We start from the raw sequence: 18,804 nt of genomic DNA, 5'->3' as shown, positions 1-18,804 counted from the left end.
GGGCTCTATTTGGGAAGAACACTGGGAGACTAACAGTCTGATTAAGATGGAATACTGATACTACATTAGGCATAAATTCAGGCTGCAGCCTAAGAGAAACTAACTTTGTGAAAAACTGTGAAAGGAGCGTCAGCTAGAAGCACCTGAAGCTCTGAAACTCTCCCAATACATGAATTTGTTACAAAGAACCCCTCTGTTTCTTTGAGAACAGCACAAGAAATGTTGCTGCCAGGGGCTCAAAAGGGGTGCCTTTAAGCAAGACAGTACTAGATTCAGATCCCATAACGGTACCAGATCAGACACAGGCAGGTACACATTAACAAGACCCCTTAGAAATCTAGAAACCACGGGATGTGAAAACACAGAAAAACTATCCATGGGAAGGTGCACGGCAGAGATGCATGTTAGGTGGACTAACAACTAATTGAGAAATCAGAGGATTTTAGATGCAGTTGATTATATGTATATTGGACTATCTCTGTGCGATTTGGTGGTAAATGGTGAGATTCCACCCAGATCAAAAACGTTTTCCATTCTGCTGTATACATGGCTCAGGTGCTGCTTTCCTGCTGCTCACCAAGCTGGCTTTGACATCTAGGGTTCGTAATCTCTCACAATTACTCAACCAGAGATCATTGATGCAGTGAGGTGCAGGGACTGCAGGTTTTGATGCAGACACCTGTCCTGGTTTTGAGCCAGGAGATCCTCAGCCAGTGAAAGTTATGGGTGACCAAGAGGAGAGCTAATTAAGGTTGGAACCAATGTTGTCCCTGACAGGCCAGTGCTACAAGGATGAAAGTTGCCTTGTCTCTTTTTTGTTTCCTGATCATCCTCAGAATGAGAGGGACTGGAGGGAGTGTGTACCGCAGATGGCTTAACCAGGGGAAAAATGGTTACCGTACCTACTTTTTGTAACTGTTGTTCTTTGAGATGTGTTGCTCTCATTCGATTCTAGGTATGTGCGCGCCCACTCGCACAGTTGTCGGAGACTTTTACCTTAGTGATATCTGTAGGATTGACTGTGGCGCCCCCTTGAGTGCCGCGCTCATGTGTCAGTATATTAGGCGCCGCTAACCCTATGCCCTCTCAGTTCCTTCTTGCTGGCAACTCTGAAAAAGGGGTAGGAAGGTGGGTAACGGAATGGAAATGAGCAACTCATCTCGAAGAACAGTTACAAAAGGTAGGTAATTGTTTTTTCTTCCTCGAGTGTTTGCCCATGTCTATTCCATTCTAGGTGACTCACAAGCAGTATCCTCTGAGCTGGACTTGGAGTTCAGAGTTTAGCGGCTTGTAGTACTGCCCTACTGAAGCCAGCATCATCCCAGGCCTGCTGGGTAAGTGCATAGTGGGACATGAACGTATGGACGGATGACCAGGTAGCCACCCTACAGATGTCCTGCATAGGCACTTGGGCTAAAAAAGCTGCCGAAGAGGCTTGCGCCCTGGTCGAGTGGGAGGTTACGCATGCTGGAGGGGGCACCTTCACCTTATCATAGCAGTAGCAAATGCTGACAGTGATCCAAGAAGAAGTTCTTTGAGCAGACACTGTGCGACCTTTCACCCGGACATCCACCGCAACGACTTGCAGAATGGCTTGGTACTTTCAATGTAGAAAGTGAACGCTCTCCTGATGTCTAGGGAATGCAGCCTACGCTCTTCCTCCAACGTATGTGGCTTTGGAAAAAAAGACAGGTAAGAAAATGTCCTGGCTCGTATGAAATGGACTACCTTGGGCAGAAATCGCAGGTGTGGCCTCAGCTGGACCTTGTCTTTGTAAAAGACCAGTAGAGGGCAGTTCCAAGGTGAGTGTCCTAATCTCAGAGACCCGGCAGACAGATGTTACTGCAATCAGGAACGTGACCTTCCAGATAGGAGGAGAAGAGAGCAGGAAGCCAGAGGCTGGGGAGGAAGACGGGGGGGAGGAGGAGGGAGATCTCCGTGTGCTGCGACAGCACCAGATTCAGGTCCCACAGAGGAACAGGATCCTTGACATGCAGGTAGAGGTGCTCAAGGCCCTTGAAGAACCAGGCTGTCCTGAGCGAAAATTGACCTACCCTTGAGCGGCAGACAAAAGGTCAAAATAGCAGCCAAGTGGACGTTGACAGATGAAAGGGACAGGCCTTGGAGCTTGAGATGCAGAAGGTAATCCAGGATTAACAGCAGCAAGGTTTGCTCGGGCTGAACACCCTTATTGAGGTCCAACAGGCGAACCGCTTCCATTTGGCTAGGTAAGTTGCTCTGGTGGAGGGCTTTTTACTGCCCAACAGGACCTGTTGGACATCAGCTGAGCACTTCTGCTCCTGCTCATTCAAACATGCAGCAGCCACGCCAGCAGGTGCAGTGCCGCTAGGTTCAGATGCAGAAGACTGCCGTGGTTTTGGGACAGCAGGTCCAGCCAGAGCAGTAGCTGTAACAGAGCACCCACCGAGAGATCCAGCAGTGTGCCGAACCAGTGCTGGCACGGCCAAGCTGGCGCCATGAGGATCATCTTCACCCTGTCCTGCTTGATCTTCATGAGGACTCTGAATTAACAATAATGGGGGGAAGGTGTAAAACAGAGCCTCCAAGCACAGGAGCGGAAAAGTGTCCGACAGGGAGCCTCTGTTGATCCCCCGAATCGAGAAGAAAATGTGGCATTTCCTGTTTTGTCTGGACACGAACAGGTCCACCTGGGAAGTTCCCCACTTGTGGAAGATGAAGCTGACCACTTCCAGATGGAGGGACCATTTGTGGTGAGATGAGAAGATCCTGCTGAGGTGATCTACCAAAGTGTTCTTGGTCCCGGGAAGGTGAGCAGCTACGAGACAGATGTCATGCTGCAGACAGAAGTCCCAGAGCCTGAGGGCTTCCTGGCAAAGGGAAGACAATCTGGCTCTGCCTTGCTTGTTGATACAGAACATAGTTGCTGGGCTGTCTGTTAGGACCTGAACCATCTTGCTTTCTATGTGAGGTAGGAAGGCTTGGCAGGCCAGGCAAACCACTCTAAGCTCCCTGATGTTGAAATGTAGGGTGCCATCGCGACTGCACAAATGACCTGGCATGCCGAGATTGCCCAGGTGGCCTCCCCACCCCAGGTCCGATGCATCAGAGATGAGGATCACCAACGTGGATGAAGCAGTGAAAGGGATTTCTTCCAACACTGACGCAGGATTCTGCCACCAGGTGTGTGAGGACAGTACATGGTCTGGAGCCCTGACCATGCTGTGCGTGTTGAGGATGTAGACAGATGCTAGCCATGCCCACAGGAGCCTGAGGCGGAGCCATGCGCGTCAGACCACATATGTGCAGGCCGCCATGTGTCCCAAAAACTGCAGGCACATGTGAGCGATGGTGAGAGGGTGGTCTTGCATGCACGAGATGAGGTCCACCATGGCTTGGAACCAAGCCTCAGGAAGGAAGGGTCTGGCCCGAGTAGAGTTGAGCATCACTCCAATTAATTCTATGCGCTGCAGTGGAGTTAAGGTTGACTTTCTCTCCTTTATTACCAGCCCAGCTCATGACAGGTGGAAAAAAAGATTGAGAAGCCACCCCACCTGATCCTGGGACCAGCCCTTTAGTAGCCAGTTGTCAAGGTATGGGTTGAACACCTTGATGCCGGAGATAAATAGCCACTACCACTATGCACTTTGTGAACACTCTTGGGGCTGACAAGAGACCAAAGGGCATTGCTGTGAATTGAAAATGGCGCTGGCAAAGCATAAGACAAAGAAAGCGCCTGTGCCTTGGGAAAATGGAAATAAGTGTCCTTGAAGTCGAGGGTGGCGTCCCAGTCTCCCAGATCCAGGGAGGGGATGATAGAGGCTAGGGAGACCATGTGATACTTCAAGTTCTTGAGAGACTTGAGACAACACAGGTCCAAGATAAGTCTGAGGCCCCCTTTTGCTTTCGGGATTAGGAAGTAGCAGAGTAGAACCCCTTTCCCTTCATGTCCTGAGGGACCTCCTCTACTGCCCCCGGCACAGGAGGTTTTTGATCTCCTGGACAAGCAGTTGCTCGTGAGAAGGGTTCCTGAAGCGGGATGGGGAAGGGGGAAGAGAAGGAGGGTCGGCCACGAATTGCAGGGTGTAGGCTGAAGAAATTGTGTTGAGCACCCAGCAGTTCCAGGTTAGCCGAGACCAGACTGATCAGAAGAGGCGAAGGCAGTCGAGGAGAAAGAGGGAGGATGGATCCAATCGTTCCCCTCTATTCGACATTGGTGAGGCCTCATCTGGAGTACTGTGTCCAGTTTTGGGCCCCACACTACAAGAAGGATGAGGAAAAATTGGAAAGCGTCCAATGGAGGGCAACAAAAATGATTAGGGGACTGGAACACATGATGTATGAGGAGAGGCTGAGGGAACTGGGATTTAGTCTGCAGAAGAGAAGAATGGGGGGGGGGGATTTGATAGCTGCGTTCAACTACCTGAAAGGGGGTTCCAAAGAGGATGGATCTAGACTGTTCTCAGTGGTAGCAGATGACAGAACAAGGAATAACGATCTCAAGTTGCAGTGGGGGACGTTTAGGTTGGACATTAGGAAAAACTTTTTCACTAGAAGGGTGGTGAAGCACTGGAATGCGTTAACTAGGGAGGTGGTGGAATCTCCTTCCTTTGAGGTTTTTAAGGTCAGGCTTGACAAAGCCCTGGCTGGGATGATTTAACTGGGAATTGGTCCTGCTTTGAGCAGGGGGCTGGATGAGATGACCTCCTGAGGTCCCTTCCAACCCTGATATTCTATGACTCTAAATGACTGGGGTGTCGTCCTCGAGAGCACCATCAAAATGACTGCTTCTGGCCTTCCTGGTTTCTGGAAGGGTCAGGCTGAGCAGATGGGTGGGAAGACTACGGGTGTCGCTGCTTAGATCCCTTAGCTCTGTCCTTTGTCCTGTAGGAACCCGATCGGGGATTTCCACAGGACCTGGACTGCAGGGGCAGAGAACAGAAAGGCTTCCTGCCCTGCTGAGTGTGAAGGCCCAAGGAGCGGAGGGTGGCACGGGAGTCTTTAAGGCCATGGAGCCTTGAGTCTGTGAGCTCAGAGAAGAACCCCACCCCCTCAAAAGGGAGGTCCTGAATAGCGGCCTGCATCTCTTGGGACAACCTGGAGGACTGCAACCAGTAGCTGCACCTCATGGCCAACATGGAGGCGACCACCCTGGCTGCTGAGTCAGTTGCATCCCAGGCCATGTGGAAGGCTCCCCAAGCCACCACTCTACCCTTGTCTACCAAAGCAGTGAACTCCTGGGCTCAATCCTGTGGGAGGGCCTCTTCAAACTTGTTAAAGGAGTCCCACAGGTTAAAACTGTACCTAACAGAGCCTGGTGGTTAGACATCCTGAACTGTAGGCTGGCCATCCAATAAAATCTCTCTGCCAAATAAATCAAGTCTCTTGGCATATTTGTTCTTTGGTCTGCCACTAATGCAGCCAGGCCTGTGCCTTTCATTCACAGTGGACACAACCAGCGACCCCACTGGAGGGTGCGTGAAGAGGGGATGACGACTGCATCACCTGTGGAGGAGCAGGTTTCCTCTCCCTCTCTGGGGACAGCTCCTTAAGTGCTGGGGTTTGGTGCGCTGCCCGTGTCAGATTTGGAACCGCATTCTGACTCCAGTGTCAGCAGGGCCAGTTTGTCCGAGGTGGCCTGGGAGAGCTAGTGAGAACATGGGACCGGCATTACTGGCACACCCCACGGATTCCAATACCACCATTGAGTGGGCCACTGTCCCTGCTGCCATGTTGTTGCTGCGGGTGCTGCGCCGGTCTCACAAGTCAGCAGCAAATCACCCCTTCTTGACGAGGGGCTGAACTCCCAGTCCGACTCGGACCACTGCCCTTCTGGCAACCAGGGTGGAACTGTCGAGGCCTGAGTCTGCCGACTGACTCTGGTCGGCGACCGGCGAGGTGAGGGCGAGAAACTGCGCCTGCCTGATGAATGGAGGGAAGGGGACCACTGCCGTGACAAGGAGCGGCCCCGCCTGGGCAAGGACCGACATCTGGGAGACCGTCTGGGTGAAGGTGACCTGGGCCTCGGCGATTTCAAACAAGAAGCTCGCCAGTATGGTGGTATGGGGACTGGTGTCTCGATTCCGGTGTCCCATGTCTTGCAGGTGGAGAGCATATTGAGGACCTGGACCTTCTAGTTGGAGATCTAGGATACGGTACCGGGGTCCGAGACCACAGAGATCTGCGCCTGCGGTCTGGTGACCGAGGGTGTTCCACTGCCCTATGAGGCGGTCCCATGATCAGCTTGGCCTTAGACGTCAGGGTTTTAGCAGAGTCTGCTGCCTGGTGTAGCACCTGCAGTGCCAGTCGGCCTACTTGTTCTTTAGCTGCAGGGGCCACCTTGGGCAATGAGGGCCCTGGGAGGGACCGGGGTCCCCTGCCTCTCCCTGGAGTTGAATCCCTGGTGAAGCTCTGGGGGGCATCTGGCCTGACATCTGTCCTTTGCCCAAAGCCCCGTTTCATTCCAGTGGTAGGGGGCTCTTCTTTTGCTGCTTCTTAGGCACTGGCAAAGGGGAAATGGTGCCAGGCAGTGCCTAGTGCCAGCGGTGTGCTCCATACCGAAGCGCTCGGCATGGGGTCCAAGTGGGAGGGCTCTGATGCAGGACCAAGTGCAGCCTCCATGAGGAGGGCCCTCAAGCAGATATCCTGCTTCTTTGGGTTCTATGTCGAAAGTTTTTACAGATTTGACTCTTGTCCTTTCTATGGGATTCCCCCAAACACTTCAAGCAGCTGTCGTGGGGGGTCACTGATATGCATTGACCTGCTGCATGTCGAGCTTGGTTTGAAGCTGGGAGAGCGGGGCATGCCCCACTTCAGGGCAAAGTCCCATCCAGGACTAATTACCAACTAACCTAAAACTTAATGGCTAACTAAGTACCTACAAACTACATCTGAAGAAGATAAAGGCTGTAAAGAACTGCTAATGCTCTTGCAATCTGCAAGACAAGGCGCTCCAACCAATCATCACGGGCAGTAAGAAGGAACTGAGAGGGCGTAGAGTCGGTGGTGCCTAATATACTGACGCATGAGCACGGCACTCAAGGGAGCACCTCAGCCAACCCTACAGATACCACTAAGGCAGAAGTCTCCAACAACTGTGCGAGTGGGTGTGCGCACACCTAGAATGGAATGGACATGAGCAAGCACTTGAAGAAGAAGAAGAAGGGCATCTGTCATGGAACCCTGGGCTTCCCCTTGCTCTGGAGCAGAATCTCTTACATTTGTTGCTCAGGTTGGCTGCAAAAAGGTCTATTAATTGGGTAACCCCACTGGCGGAAGACCTAGAGCAAAATGTCTTCTTATTGACCATTTGTGCTGGTCTATAAACTACCTGCTGATGGAATCCATAAGAGCATTCCTCACCCCTGGAAAGTGAAAGGCTTTTTAGTGAGACCTTTATATAGAGGATCCACAAATGGATCGCTTCCTGGCGTAACTCAGACAATACTGCACCTCCCTGCTTGTTCAGGAAAAACACAGCAGTGGTGTTGTCTGAGAACTTGAACCACCTGATTCCTAATGGTTGATGTAAATATCTTGCAGGCCCAACACATAGCTTGAAGTGCCAGCACATTTATAAGGAGTGAAGCCTCCTGAGGCAACCTAAGTACTTGAGCCTAAAGTTGACTGAGATCCCTCCCACCCCACACACACATCCTACCATGGCAACCCTTAGTAGATGTGTGTGTCACAAGAGTCATATTTGGTTCTGGTATGAAAAAGGAAACCCCTTTGCATATGTTCGGATGGTCCAACCACCAATCCAGGGACTAAAGCACTCAGACAGGTGCAAATGTCCTGTGAATTTCTGCTTGGCTGATATACCAAGTGGAGCCAGGTCTGCAGACATCTGATGTGAAATTTAGCATGCAGAGTCACATACATGCACATGGCCATGTGACCCAGGAGTTGTGGACAAATGCTCTGTTGTCATTGGGTTGGATTTGAGGGTTTTGAACAGAGACTATGGACTGAAAACTGTCCACGGGGAAGTAAGCCATGGTGCACAGAGGACTGCTTCTATGAAGGTTTTTCATTGTGTTGTCATAATTCCGATTTCTCTACATTTAGTTTTAAACCCATATGAGAGAACAGATGTCTGATGACGAGAATGCTGTTTTGGACATGGATACTTGATCTTCCCTGAAGTAGCCAACTATCTTGGTAAGGAAACATTTGTATGCCTAGGCAGTGGGATGCTACCACCATCATGCACTTAGTGAATACCCTTGGGGCCAATAATAACCCAAAGGGAAGCATCACGTACTGGTAGTTCTTGCTGCCTGCTATGAACCAAAGATAATTTTAGTAGTCAGGGTGTACTGCCACATGAAAGTAAACATCCTATAAATTGAGGGCAGCATACCAATCTCCACAGAAGGGATAACTGAAGCAAGTTGGTTTTCTAACTGGTTCATTTTTTTTAGGTCTAGAATGGATCAAAGACCATCTTGTTGGGAATTGGGAAGTACTGGGAAAATAAACCTTTCCATTCTGTGTTGATAAGGAACCTGCTGTATGCCTCCCAATTTAGAAAAAAAAGACACTACTTCCTGAAGAAGGGATGGGAAAAGTGGACTGGGGAAAGGAAAGGAATTTAACTAATAATGAATCCCTCCCTTACTGTTTTGAGTGCCCACTTGGCTGATGTAATCTCTTTCCAAAAACTACAAAAGAGGTAAATGCTTTCTAAATGGTGGGAGATGAGATATAGTTGGTGTGCTGTCCTCAATCAAGTAGTCAAAACTGGCTTCGGAGTTCTAAGAGGTCTGGTGAAAAGGGGCTGCCATTGACAATGACAATTGACAATGTCTAGCAGGCTTAGACCTTCTTTTAGAGGTCTCCTGAGACCTTAGCTAACAGAATGGTCTGTAACACGTTTGAGGCATAAGCTGTTTTTTCTTTGTTACTGGGGTGTAACATCAATTCTGAAGTGATGGCCTCATCCAGGAAGACAAAATATTGGGGGGAGGGTGGGGTTATTATCTAGACATTCCTCCCTTGCATCCTCTTCCTCTGCTTGCTCCAACAAAAGAAGGGGCTGAGGGTTTGTAGAAGAATCTTCCCTAGAAGTCCCCAGTATGGGAGAAAGGAATCTCCCCTTAGACTGACAGGGATCTAGACTCTCTTGGATCAGTCCAAGATGCCCAATAAAGCTGGGGGGCAGGGGTAGGTGTTCCATTCCAATCTTTGAACCATGAATGGTGGTATGTACCACACAGGGGCCTCTTTGTAAGAATGCCAATCTTGCCCCTTGATTCAGGCACCTCTAGAGCATGACCTGAACCTCCTTGGTGGAGATATGGGTCTACCATGGTCAAAGTCTGAAGGAAATATGACTCCCCTAGGTGAATGGAGGAGATGCTCCAATTGGCGTTTGTGAGCATCTCGGCACCATCAAAAATCGGGATCATGTCCTAAAGGTACTGACATGGAGGATATATCCAACAGTCATGGAAGCGAGACAGGAAGGCAAAAGGATAGGTTGATGCTGTCAACGAGGGCTGTATTCAAGAAGCCAATGGAAATGATGGAGCCATGACTGTAAATGTCAGGGCCAACAGTAACGGTTGAGACTTACTATTGGCGCTGGACAATATAGTAAAGGAGAGTCCAGCAGGGGAAGACACAAAAGGTCCTTTGCTGCAAGTAAGGCCTGCACTGTTGGTGGCACCAAAATCAGAGGCAAATGTTCTGTTCTCACTGCCTATGGTATGTATAGGACCCAAATGCTGAGGATGAGGATGCTCTAGATAACAGTAGAGATGCTGATCTCAATGGAACCAGAGTGGATGGTGCAGTCTCAGATGGTGCTGGTGAGAATCAGTGTGCAACTAGACCTTGACTTGGCACTGGAAATCTTCTGAGATTTTCCTGTGAGGTGAAGAGTGAGGCTTCAACTCCCTACCAGTCTCAGAAGACAAAGATGGTTAAAATGCCTTGAAGAGGCTGCGAGAGAAGAGAAAGAGTGGTGTTTCTCAACAAATCTGGGCTCAGAAGCTGAGACAGCTGGAGGGACACTCCTCATGGACAAGTTGTCCATCCTCTTGCGATTAGGGTCAGGTTCTGAAGAGGAATGCATTGCCTCTTCCATAAAATGAATTTTAAGGCAGAAATTCCTCCGTTTCTTCCTCCATGTTGGAAAAGAGGCACCAGTAAGACATTTGTGTCTCACATGCCCATGCCCATGCCCATCCCCCTCCCCAGGCAAATTAGGCAGCTTTTGTGCCTATCCATAACAGTGATCATGGCCCTGTTTATTTGAATGCTGGGGATTAAACTAAGCCTAAACTATAACTCTAATTATGTGTAACAGAAGTATTTCTCTAAAGGCTGGATAATCAAAGCTAAACAATGACAGGGAGTGCCAACTCTTACCACAGGCACCAAGAAAGAACTAAGAAGGAGGTGGTGGCCATTCCCCTTTTATGCCCTCAGCTCCCAGCATGAAGACAGCAGTGACGCAGACTGCCTTGGTGACACAGCTGGCAAAAGTCTCCAACTTGAGTGCACTGGAGGGTGCATTCACCTGCAGTGGAATGTACACGTTCACAATCACTTGAAGGAGAACAGGGGTCTTCCTGCGTTATAGGAGTTCAAACTGTAGTATCCAGTAAGATCAGCTAAATAGCTAAAATCTGATCAGTTAAGAGTAAATCAGCATAAACGATGGCAACCTTTGGCACAGATAAAAATGGTCCCTGAACTTTGGGGAACCGAAGGGAGGAGCTACACACAACACTGAACAGGTTTATCTGGCATCTGCAACCGGTTGGTAACTGCAGGGTACACCACAAACCTGGAAGTCGCCAAGAGAGTCTAGGTTGGCAGTTTTTGGAATGAGTCAATCCTTATTAATATGTAGAGAGTAAGCGTCACAATCCACTAACCTATAGGATAAGGGTATCCATAAATTTCTTAGGGTATGGAAATAAGATTTGGGTATAGTAGGTTGGGCCTGAATTACATAGCGTCAGGATCCTATAAAATACTATGTAAGAATATCTTAGAGTCTCTTTTCTTTGTTCCCCTATATTTTATAGACTATCTTCTATCACCTCAGCTTGTGTAGTATAGTATAACTACTCAACATTCCCAACTATTGGGGAACCATTGTGTTACTGGGCATACCAGAAGTAAGGCTGGTCCCTCACCTCCTATTACTGGGTCCTCAAGGAATGTTGAGAGTATGTTAGGTTAAGGTACTTATAATAGGAAAGTTACCACCAGGAGTTTTGGAATTCTTTTACTGTTTTGCAGTCATAAGTTTCATACCATTTATTATTCTTTTGTTAATCTCAATAAAGCTTTTATCAGTTTGGTATTGTCCTCAGTGCAAGTATTTGTGCCAAGCACCCCGAGAGTCCTCTCCCGATATAGAACTCTGAGTTCTCGGACCCTTTAGTCTGAATTGGACAAGAACCTATAAATCTTCTGTTCGGATGGCATCAGTGGCGAGCCATAACAACTAACCCATAAAATTCAGGTCAACACCCCCCAGAGATTTGAATCCCAAGACCACAACAGTTTTCTTGCTTACTTTTCCTCTTAGACTGTCCTGGTGCTGGAGAAGACTGAGTAGCTGGAGTATTGGGTCTTTCTTCCTCTTCCTTCATTTCTGACTTCACTTCTGGTTTCTTCTCTTCTTGCTCCATTGGTGCTGTTATACATTCCTTCACCACTGGTTCCACTTTAATCTGAAAAGCAGATCAGATTCCCTTCACTTAATTCAATATAAGCCCCTCATTTGCTCTTGTTGTGAGGATATAGTAAGGCAATGTCTCTTCTGGGCTTAGCTACAGCTTGCCTGCCATTTCTTTCTTTGGAAAAAATGACCCTTCCTCACTCATCCTGGCTCTCCCCTAAGCTCCTTCTTCACTTCTCCCCATGTGGTCTCTGCCAAGATTCAAATTGTTCTATGGGTAATTTATTTAACACTAAATCACAAAGACTGATCCCCCCACCCTTTCCTCTATCCCATGCAATTGGTGGGGAATCCCACCTCCCTGATCACTAGGATCTAGTCTCCTGTTTGGCTTTTAATGTGAGGACACTATAGTTTCTATCCCTTCTAGACAAAAAGTAAAGCTACTTTCCCATGAGGCCACAAGTTCCTTTAATGAAAAGTGATCAGGACTCTAGTTTTTCAGATCAAAGATATAACCCACAACAGCACAGTTCACTATTCTAGGGAATTAATCCTATAGTGACTGATTACACTAGGGAACATTTTACAGAAAAGTAACAGTTGCAGGCACATGCTCAGCTCTCACTGGGTTGGCAAAATTGAGGACCTCAATGCCAAGAGCCTACTGGCTGCTGCCACCATTTTAAGCACTGTCATCTACCCCCGCTCAGAAACAGGTCTAGGAGAGAGTGCCTAAAATAATGGTGCAGCTGGGATCTAGTGCTAGCTTAGCCAGAGCCCTAGAGGGAACATCCTCTTCTTTTGCCTTCCTCTGCAGCATGGGGCACGGGTCACTTGCTGGAGGATTCTCTGCTCCTTGAAGTCTTTAAACCACGATTTGAGGACTTCAATAGCACAGGCATAGGTGAGAGGTTTTTCACAGGAGTGGATGGGTGAGATTCTGTGGCCTGCGTTGTGCAGGAGGTCGGACTAGATGATCATAATGGTCCCTTCTGACCTTAGTATCTATGAATCGATGAATCACAGCACTCTCATCTCTCTTCCATCTCTCATATAAGTACTGACCTTGCCCAACCAATTCATGCCAGAAAAATTTAGCTATCCTCTCACCTCTGGTTTCTCCTCCATCTGGAGCTCTGTTTGTTCTGGCCCCTCTTCTTCCATTTTAATATCCATTTTCACTTCCTGCAAGAGTGGCTGCTGCTGCTGCTCAGGGATAGTCTGTTGCGAGTTCACTTCTGTGCTGCTGGTGGATGGTGGGTTTGATACCTGCCCATCAATGCTTACAGCCGGCTGTGAAAGCTGCAGGGAAACTCACAGTGACTAAAAAGGGCCAAGCAATTATGCTGCAAAGTTTACTTCATTAAGATGTGCTTTTCATTTGCTATCATGTTTCCTCAAATTTAACTGCACCTCACTTATTCCCCTCCCTTGAAAAAAAAAAACCTGACTGTTGCACAACTCTGGTCTGAGGAAACATGCTATTGAAATCTGCTTTGGACAGCATGGCATTTTAACAATTTGATATGCCTACTGTACAATTCCACCCATACACATGCATGGAAATAAATGCATTAAGAGATACATCTACTATATTTTGAAGTAGGCTCCTGAATGTGCACTAAAATTCTCTAAAACCCTTCCAACATGGAAGTGTCAGGGGTTCCAGTGTCCAGTTTACTGGTCCTGGGTCTTCAGACAAAAATGTACTTCTCAAATGTAATGCATACCCATATTGGTTCAGATGCCTCTTAAACAGGTTGTTCACCATTGTCTTGGACATAGGACAAGTAAACAAAGATCCTGTCTGAAAGAGTCTCACATCTGAGTATCCCTGGGGAAAGCATAGAAATAAAAATATTTTCTTACAGGTGTTGTGGGATGCTGAGGCTGCAGTGGTGCTGTTGGGGTGGGCACAGATGCAGTCGTGCTCTGTTGTGACAGGGGTTGCTGCTGTTGCTCTGCCGAAGGGGTGACTGGAACTGGAGGTTGGACTTGTGGAGGCAGCTGTGCCTGTGGAGGCGTTGGAGTCTGCCTCTGCGGGGGGTGCATAGTTTGTGACTGCGGTCCAGGTGGCATTGATGTAGGGGTGGGGGCAGTGGTGGTGGCTGCTGGTGTTGCTTGCGGCTGCTGCTGCTGGGATCCCAGACCTGGGGGAGTGTGGTGAGGTGTTGGGGTGCGGCTAGGTACTGGAGAGGGAGAGTTTCGGTGCAAGGTAGGCTGTGGAAGAGGTGGGCAGTGAATATGGCTCCCTTGAGAACCTGGAGCCATTACAGGAGAGTTCACAGGACAGGAAGAGCTGGTCATTTGTGCCTGTGGGAAAACAAGTAAATATATACAATGACTTGAGACAACAAGTGCGAGAAGGGAAGGGATTACCTTCAAGTGGCCACTTTTTACCTGAGTTACTAACACCTATCAGTTTAAAAGTATGACTAGCAATACTGTTGACTTTTTGCATTTCATTTACTTTAGTGAAATGAATGGGATTGTTCAATTTGACATTTTTGTTCACATGCACAATGCTGCAGTGTTTAGGTTTCCCACAACTCCTAAGAAAAATTTAAATACAATTAACCAGTTTTCACTGATATTTAAATAAGCATTAAAGAACAACATTCCCTATTCCTCCAATTACCCAATTGAAAAAAAAATAATAAAACCAGCTCACAGAGCCTGTCAGTGAAACTGCTCCCTTAAGTGAAGAACATACTTGAGACACTGGTGTCTGATTGCCAGGCTGGGTCATAGGCATGTTTGTCGCATTCATTCCTGGGGAGGAAGCAGGGAACTGGTTCTGTTGCAGAAACTGATTTTGGCTGGAAGGTTGGCCAACCCCTGGCTGCTGCATACGTGAAGCAAATCCCATCTGCTGGAAAAAAGGAAAGGCTTATTTCACAGTGGATACATACCCACCCTTAAAAATAAAATTCTATAACGTAACATCCACTGTATGGCAGAGCAATTGACAGATCTGACAGCCACTTACGTGATGCAGCATGGCAAATATGCTAATGCTCTGCTCAAAAGCAGGAAGATATTTTTACAGTTACTTCCTAATGCAGTTTATGATAGGAGTTCTGGAATTCAGACTGGGATCATGCCTCAAGTTTTTTGGGTTAGTTTCTGATAAATTCCACTGTTTCAAGGCTGTAACTGCACACACAATTTAAATCTAAGCCAGTATTAGCAGTTCCCTCACTGATTTGTGAAGACTGGCTACTCATAGTGGAGATGCAAAGGGAGAAACAACAGGACCATAGAGCAAGCAAAGAATTACTGTTTGGATAACCATAATTAAACAGGAACACCAAACCTAAAGAGTTCAACATACTGGACTGAAAAACATCCTGACCTGGTTCATGGCCCCAGCCTGGCTTAGCTGTCCAGGGTGCTGAAGAGGAGGAGTTTGCCGAGGACCCATGGGGGACAGTTGCATGTTCATCTGGCCAAACTGGTTCATTCCTGTATATTTACCCCAAAAAGATTTTAAAATAAAGGTTTCAGTTCTCATTTGGACGTCATTCAATGTTTTACACACAACTCCAATATGCTAAGAGAAATCTGTCTTTACATTAACCAGTTGCTTGGCAGAGTTTGAAATCAAGTTTAACATGTCAACTCGAACTCCTTCACATTCCTTCAGAACACAAACTAGGCTTTCCTGAAAGATACGTGTATCTATGAAATTGCTTTCAGGTATGCATTTTGGTGATTTTACTAATATTTTAAAATGTTGATTTACAAGAGACTATACTCTGTAATTTTAGAATCTGGAAAACTCTCCCCCAAAACCAACAGAACCATTCATCCAATCCACACTCTCAAATACCACCTTTTAATTTAACAAACAGCTGAAATCCAAGACAAACAGCTCTCATTCTTCCAGGATCATGAAGCACTATATCATAGGAGGAAGATGATTTTAAACAAATGGTAAGGAAGAGCAGAGAAAACTACATTCTAGCAGACTCCAGTGAGGACTGCTTGATGTCATATAACCATTGGGGAAGGCAGAATCCAAGACTTCATCCACATTCATTTAGAATTACATGGGCTTCCTTTCTTTGGACACTTACCCGGCTGTGTCTGCATGCGATTCATCATCTGATTTGGCACACTGGCACGAATCATGGTTGGGTCAGGAAGGGGACCATCTGAAAAAGAGTTGGAGAAACAGAGGTTGGGGAGTTAAGACAACAGTCCATCCTCTCAAACTTCACTTTTACAACAATTACTTTATTGGGAAATATTCAAATCAACTCCAAACACAGTGAGACCACGTTAGGTCCTAAAAGATGACTCAATGGAACAAAGATGGAAAAACTTGTAAATACAAACACGTGTGCTATTTCTTAACCAAAAATAGTTTAAGAAGTCTGAACTTTGTGAAGTTGAGGACTAATTTGCAGCATATTAAGGAGCTACAATGACTAGATGCCAGAGGCTTAAAATGTCTCATGCACTATTAAGCAGTGTTAACACTGTTCTGTATAGGTTAAACAGCAGACTGATAAATTCAATTAGAGTACCAACCTTGAAAGGACCTGTATCTCATACACTGAAATCAAGTTCACAAACTTTTTATCAAAATGCATCCTCACTTTTAAAAAACCTTAGACTAACCAAATTGTAGAGTGACATTCTGAGGTGAATGGATGGCTCAGGGGATTGGGAAAAACATTTAGCTTTTTGCCTCTACATCACTAATTCCATCTAACCCCAGTCTGGTGAGCAAAACTCATTACAATATGATGGCTGTTTAGCAGCCTGCATGAAATTCAATATTCAATTAAATTCCTATTTGGAAAATGCTTCTAAAGCTCAAAAACTAAATGAGCACAAGAGAAAAAAAATCCCCTCATTCTTAGAGGTAGGTGGCCTGTCAGGAGAATGGCCATACTGAGCAAAGGGAATAGCTCTGTGAAATAAGTTTACAGAGCTTCAATTGTACTTAGAGTACTTCAGTCTCCAGAGCTGTCAGTTCAGCACCTTGCACCAACACAAAACTAACCTTAAAAAACAAGTATGTTTTAGCACAAGTAATTTGTCATTTAATTATTACTGTAAAAAAGTGTTTTACTTACGGAAAACATATAAAAGACAGACAGACCAACTGGAAGGGGAAAGAAGGCTAGAACATAGGATGGTGTCTGTCCCACTCCATCTGACCCCCCAGTCTATTCTATCACACTGATCACCACAGCTGACATTTCTACATCCATTGTCTAATATTCCTTGGCCATGAGCAGATTTGTTTGTTGGATTGGTTGTGGGAGTTATAACATTGTAAGTGTAACGTGAGAATTTGAGCAAAAAATGATTGGAAATTTAGCCATCCATCAATCCAAGCTCTTAAGTTATTGCTCAGCATTACCCAGATGAAGCACACTGGGCCTGATGAGGTTTAAAGACATACCCAGGCACTCCTGTAAAATTTGGTCTTGTCACCCCATTTATTTACGATGTCTGAGGGACTTTTGGAGTGATACTACAGACTTCAACATCAACACGCTAATATAATATCTAGTTCTACTTCTTTTTTTCCCCATCAAGACCAAACTATATTATTTCTCGGATATCCCAGCACCTGAGAAACCTAGATAAAATCCATTGCATCCACAGCCCTTAGGGGCTCCGATTGGATAACATGGAAGCGATTATTGTGAAGGAGTGAGAAGCATTATGAGAAATACACTGAGATTTTGACTTCACCCACAGATGAGGGCATCTGTCCATCTGTCAAAATGACATGCAATTTTTGGGGTCTTTTTGGACTTTTAATTCTAAATTCCCAAATGCATTTCTGGGCAAAAATATTTTTTACTTCTGAATTTTCAAGAGATTAATATACATCCTTTTGTCTCCACTGACAACCTCTGTAGCGTCTTCTAGGCATATGTCAGCTCCAGGCTAGCTTACAGCAATGTGCTCTCCACTTTGGATTACCTTTAAATAGCTACCGGGAAGCTGCAAAAAGTGCAGAATATGGCAACTTTATAGGTAAGGGCAGACTGTCAAGAGCACATCACACCAATGCTCTAAACTGGTTACAATTCAAATTCTCTCTTTTTTTTTTAAGTTGTAAATGATTTATGACCCAGCTATCTCAGAGCCCTTTCCACAGTCACTATAACAACTGCCATTAACCAAGTTACAGTTGACTTCAGTCCCCAGAGCTGAATTCTTCATTCACACTGTCGCTGGGTCTTCTCAGAAATAGGCTCAGCTGTGGAATTCACTCAGTTGATCTGTCAGAATCCAAGTCTTGCCACTTTTAGGACACAATACACGACAGCTCTGCATACACTCTCCAAAACAAGTGTTTGGTATCCACAGACAGACAGAGGCAAGTTCAGTTAGTGCACAAGATCCCATGTGAAGTTTTGCCTTATCTTGTCAAACACCATTTTCCTCCACCAATTGAGCGCAAGTTAACTCAGATTTTGCAAGTAGTTCTTGCAAAATCTCACACAGTGAATAGGCAATAACAGGAAAATGCTCTCACCACCGTACCACATACTATTACACACTGAGCCACTTCAAGTTCTTCTAGAGAATTAGGCAATTATAATTTTGTAACATTAGCTGTAAAATGGGGGAGAAAGACTCCCATTCAGGACCACTATAATGATTTCCCTGCACAAGGTATTCCCTTTTATTAACTAACCCAACTGTTCTTACTTGCAGACATCCCCGGTTGTGGCTGCCCCATATTGGGCCCTTGATTCATGGGAGCTGGAGGCATGCCTGGTGCATTTGGTATCATGTTCTGCTTCTGCAGTCTAGTCCTTCGTTTTTCCTCTAGTTCCTTCTGAATCTTATAGATCTTCTCGGCTAACAAGTGGTAGTACTCTGCCTGTTGGGGTATAAGGGACAAGAGAATAGTGGAGACATACAATAAGTAACGCTTACAGATTAACGCTTATGCTCAAATAAATTGGTTAGTCTCTAAGGTGCCACAAGTACTCCTTTTCTTTTTAGATTAAAAACTGATGACCAGGTTCAGTGCTGGGAAAGACTTCCTTCTCCCCCTGCATATTAGAGTGCTGAGAAGAGATTTTCCCATTGGATTAGGTGAGCATATTACACAGTATTTCCTGCAACTGAAGACTGACTGACAGTGGAGATTTATTCTACCCATATTGTGCATTTATTTGACACATGCCACAGTAAAG

The 18,804-nt window shown here is 46.4% G+C and overlaps 1 protein-coding gene across 3 annotated transcripts in view; it reads right to left on the bottom strand.

Moving 5' to 3' along the window:
- Window positions 1–18,804, bottom strand: part of EP300 (EP300 lysine acetyltransferase) — a 132,863-nt gene that overhangs the window by 31,696 nt on the left and 82,363 nt on the right. For 2 of the 3 annotated variants that reach the window (XM_077830522.1, XM_077830540.1), the window contains exons 10-16: window positions 18,311–18,485; window positions 15,706–15,783; window positions 14,982–15,091; window positions 14,340–14,498; window positions 13,496–13,939; window positions 12,737–12,928; window positions 11,519–11,675 (exon numbers count right to left, since the gene is read on the bottom strand). In XM_077830522.1, the coding sequence (XP_077686648.1) occupies window positions 11,519–11,675; window positions 12,737–12,928; window positions 13,496–13,939; window positions 14,340–14,498; window positions 14,982–15,091; window positions 15,706–15,783; window positions 18,311–18,485 (1,315 nt within the window). The remainder of the gene's footprint in view (window positions 1–11,518; window positions 11,676–12,736; window positions 12,929–13,495; window positions 13,940–14,339; window positions 14,499–14,981; window positions 15,092–15,705; window positions 15,784–18,310; window positions 18,486–18,804) is intronic. The other variant, XM_077830530.1, reaches the window with a different exon arrangement.

This window comes from Eretmochelys imbricata, chromosome 1 (genome assembly GCF_965152235.1).
Source record: "Eretmochelys imbricata isolate rEreImb1 chromosome 1, rEreImb1.hap1, whole genome shotgun sequence".
NCBI classification, from domain to species: Eukaryota; Metazoa; Chordata; order Testudines; family Cheloniidae; genus Eretmochelys; species Eretmochelys imbricata.
This window is presented reverse-complemented; position numbering and strand designations above follow the sequence as displayed.